The following is a 6,000-nucleotide window of genomic DNA, read 5'->3' as shown; positions in this document are numbered from 1 at the left end:
CGTTGGTAAAAGAGTAGCCCAAGAGTTGGCGGTGGGTGGTGATGACTAGCTGCCTTCCCTCTAGTCTTACACTGCTGAATTAGGGGCGGCTAGCGCAGATAGCCCTCGCGTAGCTTTGCACGAAATTCAAAACAAACAAACAAATCATCTAAAACTATGTATTTTATCAGTACTAACGTATCTAAGCGCCGCGAGAAACTGTTAAAAAATAATAAAAAGTTCTCAGAAACACATTATTAGATCTGCATTTTACATGAATACAGCATGTAAGAAGAAGAATTGTTTGAAGTAACAACATTCATGTAAAAACAGTGTATAAAATACCACGTAAATATTGCAGCAAAATTTAGATAGGAGAATCAGAAGAAGAACTGCACTTGAATATTTCACATCATGTGATTCTGATTCAAGTCCAAGAACGTGTGATACTACTTAAAGTGCTGTGGAAGAATATTAAATGGAAAAAACAAAACAACAACAACAACAACCATAGAATACTGATTAAATGGCCTGGTAGTTAGGGCACTCAATTCACAAACTGCGGGCCGTGGATTCGAATCCCTCTCACGGAATAAACTCGCACTTTATGGTTGCTGTCAGGGCCAGCTACCCAAGTGTAAAAATTCTTGGCTGATACAAAATACTCAAACGGCCGACCCCAAATCTCGATAGGATTAAGGACGATTGAAGAAGAAAATGGAATACTGACTAAAAGAGATATTTCCGTATAAATTTTCAAACCCATTACATCTTCCTTAGGACGGAAATACACAGAATCATTTATGATACAAAAGTACACCCAGAAGTCAATCAAAACTGTGTAATCTAACGTATTAGTTAAAGCTACACTTCCAGTGAAGGTTATATAAATAAGCACACGTAGATTACCTTAGATAATACATACATATTCATTTTGCATACATTAATTTCCAATTGGCACCTTACAGAATTGTCAACGAAGTATATTTAATTATCCAGTATCTACTATATATTCCCAATGATATAACGCTGAAGAACACCGTTATAACACGTCATTTATCATTGTTTAGTGTGTGCCAATTATATTACACTGAACAATGTCGTTATGACACGTCATTTATCATTGTTTAATGTATGCCTGTGTACGTGTCTTTCAAGTAACATTGTTATTATAATGGTGGTTTAACTAAGAAACTAGTTGTAAGGAGAAATAAAACACGACCTATTACTTCAGAAAACGTAATTGGTTTTATTTAAACCAACGTTTCTCGGGGCAAACAAGACACATGCTAATTGATTTAAGCTTATACAATAATTCGAGTTTATGCAGTAAGATGGACTTCGCCCGAAAATATATAAAACAAATTGAAAGTACATGCAAACGGAAAATATTATACTACTTAAAGCACACGCATGATGTTAAACTAACTAAATACAAACAGGAAAAGTTAAAATTTTCAGGGTGATTATTACACTAACTAAATACAAACAGTAAAATATAAAAAAATCAGGGTGGTTATTACACTAACTAAATATAAACAGTAAAAGTTAAAAAAATCCTGTTGATTATTACACTAACTAAATACAAATAGTAAAAGTAAAAAAAAATTCAGGGTGATTATTACACTAATTAAATACAGAGAGAAAAATATGAAAAATTCAGAGTGATTATTACTCTAACTAAATACAAACAGTAAAAATTAAACATTTCAGGGTGATTTTTTGTTTAACTGTGGCTTATTCTCTAAAATTAATTTACATTTTCTATTTAAACAGCTGTAGCAGTGAGTAAGAATAATGAATGCATCATGAATTCTCGTACGTTGAAAGTTCAGCTTTGCTGAAATTCAGTAATCGTGTTCTCCAGATGATGCCGTAATGGCAAAACGTTGTGAAAACTAAGCTGAACTAAAACAAAAATCTAATTCTTATTTTCTGCAGCATATTAGTGTATAATTGTATAAAACGTGTTTTGTAAGAAAAGAATTTCGGATTATTATAAGTTTCGTACCAGTCACACACTTGATAGTCCACTCACGCCTGAACTGTCCATCTGGTGGCAGAGACAGGTCACAATCTTGTAATGGATATATATAATGATTTGGGAGAGCAATGTACCCACAATGCAAACTGAAATGTATAAAACATATATGTAGTATATATTAATTACTAATAAACATTAAGGAAAATTACTTCACCATGTCAAGACTACTATTATACGTTAATTGTTGTTTGTTATTAAGCACAAAGCTACACACCACGGGTATCGAAACCCGGTTTCTAGCAGTATAAGTTCATAGTATTTGCTATATATATATTTAAGTAAGAGTGACAATACAATGGAAAAGTGTGTATTTTTTGTATCTAGTGCCTAACCTGAACCGGCATTCAGTGTTTGCAGAACATTTATGCGTTTCTAATAAAACAAAAAAGAAAAGAATAATAACAAAGAAATACGTTACAAAAAGAACAAAAAAATACGTTAGTAAATAAACAGAGAAATACGTTATTAAAGATAAATCATTTGGAGTAGTACGTAATGTTAAATTCCTGGAGTTGACAAGTTCTCAATAACGATTAGAAACTTGTGTTAGTTGCATGATAAAACCTTAGATGACCCGGTTAGAGATGCTGATAACAAATGAAAAATTACAATCTACCAAGAACACCAAGAGTATACAATAACACTGAACGTCCATTCAGCACATTTGTACGAAGATATATTAATTATATAATTCATTAGATGTTTTTCAATATGAAATAAATCATAATATTTTCTTTCAAATGTAAAGCTCCTTGCTTCAAGGCTAAAATTTAGTATTTTCTAATGTATCAATATTTAAATTTATTTAATTATTGTGTAACAAATACAAAATAATAATAATGGGAAGTTTTATATCATTTTCAGAACATATTTTAGCTTCTTTGTTTTATAAAGTGCGGATTTTGAACTGATATTCTGAGCTTGTAAATAAATGTCCTACACGAGTCAAGTTAGCCTTGCGCATGCACGTTTTGGAGTTATTTGATTACATAAGATCATAATGATCATACTACTAAACACTTATTCTGACAGCATACTCGAATTAGACGCAAAAATAAATTTTAGCGATCCAGTTATATATCTTAAGTTTGTCAATTAACTTAAGAGATGATTTTGCTATTAGTTTAGGATTTTTATAATTATTAAGGTTAGCATTCAACTCAATGGTTCAACTTTTATTCTCTTCTTATGGTGGCCTGTCTTCACCAAATTCTGATCGGAAAAATATCTTAGTATTAAGAACTATATATTCTATTTTGGCCCAGTTCTTTAGGTTAGACTATGTCAGTAAATATCACCACTCTCAGTTAGCCTTAGCTTTAATATTTCTCAGTAGACACTGATGAAAAAATGCATAAGATTTGCATAGAATATTGTCATCTTAAAAGCAAGGACGAATAAATTGTTGGCTGTGGTGATGGTTGGCCTGTGAATGTTTACAGTACAGAATGGTAACGTAGTAAGATTAACACAGCTTAATGTATTTGAATGTTATTATGTTACTAGCAGAGACCCGCAAAATCATTTGCGGTCAAATTAGTTTCTTTATTTCAATAACACTCCTCTAAATACAAGATTTTTAGGATAATAATCAAAAAAATTAATAGCAGACGCCGAAGTCGGTAAGTCCTCTTGTGTTAAGCCTAACATTAATTAATCCCTTATTATGCACGGTCTATATTCGATAAAGAGATAAATTAACACTGTAACTTGTTAAGTTTTTCGCTTTAGTTTACCGTACTTAATTCCTATCAGTAAATAGACTTATGTCATTCTAGACCTTTTTAAAAACTTTGATAAGCTTTTAATATGTTGTTGTACAAAATGTCTACTGTGTAAAAATGTTTACGTCCTTTAAAATGAAGTGAGCGCGTATTTTCATGACAGACAAAAAAACTAAGTATTATTATAATACGTTTTTTCGCTCTATGCGGGCACACACACACACATGAAAACAAGTAAATAAGAAACAAAATATATCCATGAAATTGTTTAAGGAATAGGTTCAGATAGTTTAGTCCGTTATATTAAACGGAATGTTTGAGGTATGCGACAGACGAACAGGGGGTATTATTGGAAGCCTCGTTTCGATACAAAGCCGGTATTTCTTTGTAGTATAAAGGGCCCATGATATTAGTGTGATAGTAGTCAGAGTTCACCTTGACCTTTATATCCACTCTCCTGATCCCTAACTTACACCAGGTGCATATCCAGGGATGATAATGAATCCTTTCGAAAATGTTCCGCGACATGCTGTTGCACTATATTTGAAATTTTGCTTTGGGTAGCAAATTACACAAGACTTGTGTACAGTTATTACGGTACACATACACTTCGTCGAATGTCCCCACGTATTGCCATCTTTCGTTCAGGTACATATCCTATAGCTTTTATAGTTGGTCTTCCTTTCCTGGATATGTTGTGGAAGCAACATATATACACTTCTCCAGATGAACTCTGTACTTTGCACGACTTTACATTGGCTGTGATTGTCATATATATTCTGTGTGAGACCTTCACTTTTATGAAACAACTTTTACAGAAATATTTCATGTATCTCGGAAGCTTTGGCAGTATATGTAGCTTTGATATAGAATCAATATACACTCAAATACCAATGGAATAAGCCCCTGTAATACCAATAAACAAGGTAGACAACGATGAAAAGAAAAATATAAAAATAGATTTAGAAGAAAAGAAACAACTATCGGAATTAGAAATTAACAACTGTTTTATGTTTGCAAAAACCTTCTAAATACATAGAAAAGGTTGGGGAATTATAATCCCATTATCCCCAGTATTATCAACGGTATTCCTCATCAGCATTAACACATTAACAAGCAACATAAAAATATAAAATCCACAACAGAAAAAGTTAAAAATTATTGCATGAGCTTCCTAAACGTAGACATAAAGAAAAAAGAGGCGGTTTGAAAATTCAACTAAAAAAAATCACGATGGAACTTATGTAAACTGGTTTTTTCGCATACGATAGAATAAAATAAAAATCAGAACATTTAAAGGGTGTATAACAACAGCATTGAAACTATGTGCCCATGAAATCGTGAATAACAAAACTTGAAACATGATAGAATATTTCAAAACAAGTATAATTGATGACACAATCAAGAACATAACGAACCAAGGAAAAATGAGCACCTACAAAAACAACAAAGGAACTAACAGAAGTAATCGAGAAGAGTAAGATAAGAAATATATATTTGTAGGTGTTATTAGTTAAAATTTAATTAGACTGTGGTACAAACTAGGCAAAAAAAAACACAAATTGAACATAAAAATTAAAATCGTAACTAAACCAGGAACTAACGCTAAAAGTTTGCTACCGAAGTTATATAATAATGAAAACTATGGCAATGGCACAGTATATAACATAGAATGTTTAGACTGCGAAAGTTTTATATAGGTCAAACAGGTAGGAAAATAACGAACATGAATAAGACTTAAACGTAAATGAACATATTATTAAAAATAACATGAAATAAACTTTTAAAATATCAAAGTATTGAATAAATAGAAAAACCTACACAAAAAAAAATCAATAAAACATCAGGAGCGCCGTTATATTTGTATTAAGTTGAATATGTATAACCAAAGGGAGTTAATATCATAAAACCAATTATTTGATTGGATGTATTTGCAGTTTGAGCGTACTTGTACCTTAATTGTTGTACGTGATCTCACTGTTAGAGACGAAATGTTGTACAGAAATAAATAAATAATTGTCCCACATATAGCTGTTTCAAAACTTCACATTAATCATCATGTTACCAAAGTATGGAGTTAAAATATATCAAGTCAGCAAGATTTATCAAAAATGGTTTTGGACGAAAGTTGTTATACATTTGGACTATGACCCAACTTAGTATTGATTAATTTTTGGAGAATAAAGGTCAAAGTTCAAGGTCACAAAGATAAAAAAATCCTATCTGTTAACATGGGAATCGATCAATTTTTCA

General features: G+C 31.5%; 1 protein-coding gene across 1 annotated transcript in view; it reads right to left on the bottom strand.

The window, feature by feature from the left end:
- The window catches only part of LOC111085413, a 36,361-nt gene that overhangs the window by 14,477 nt on the left and 15,884 nt on the right, over positions 1-6,000 (bottom strand). The window contains exon 9 of the mRNA XM_022383841.1: positions 1,991-2,109. Within this exon, the coding sequence (XP_022239549.1) occupies positions 1,991-2,109 (119 nt within the window). The remainder of the gene's footprint in view (positions 1-1,990; positions 2,110-6,000) is intronic.

The sequence above is a fragment of the Limulus polyphemus genome, unplaced genomic scaffold (genome assembly GCF_000517525.1).
Source record: "Limulus polyphemus unplaced genomic scaffold, Limulus_polyphemus-2.1.2 Scaffold374, whole genome shotgun sequence".
NCBI classification, from domain to species: Eukaryota; Metazoa; Arthropoda; class Merostomata; order Xiphosura; family Limulidae; genus Limulus; species Limulus polyphemus.
Note: the sequence above shows the minus strand (reverse complement) of the source record. Positions and strands in the feature narration are given on the sequence as shown.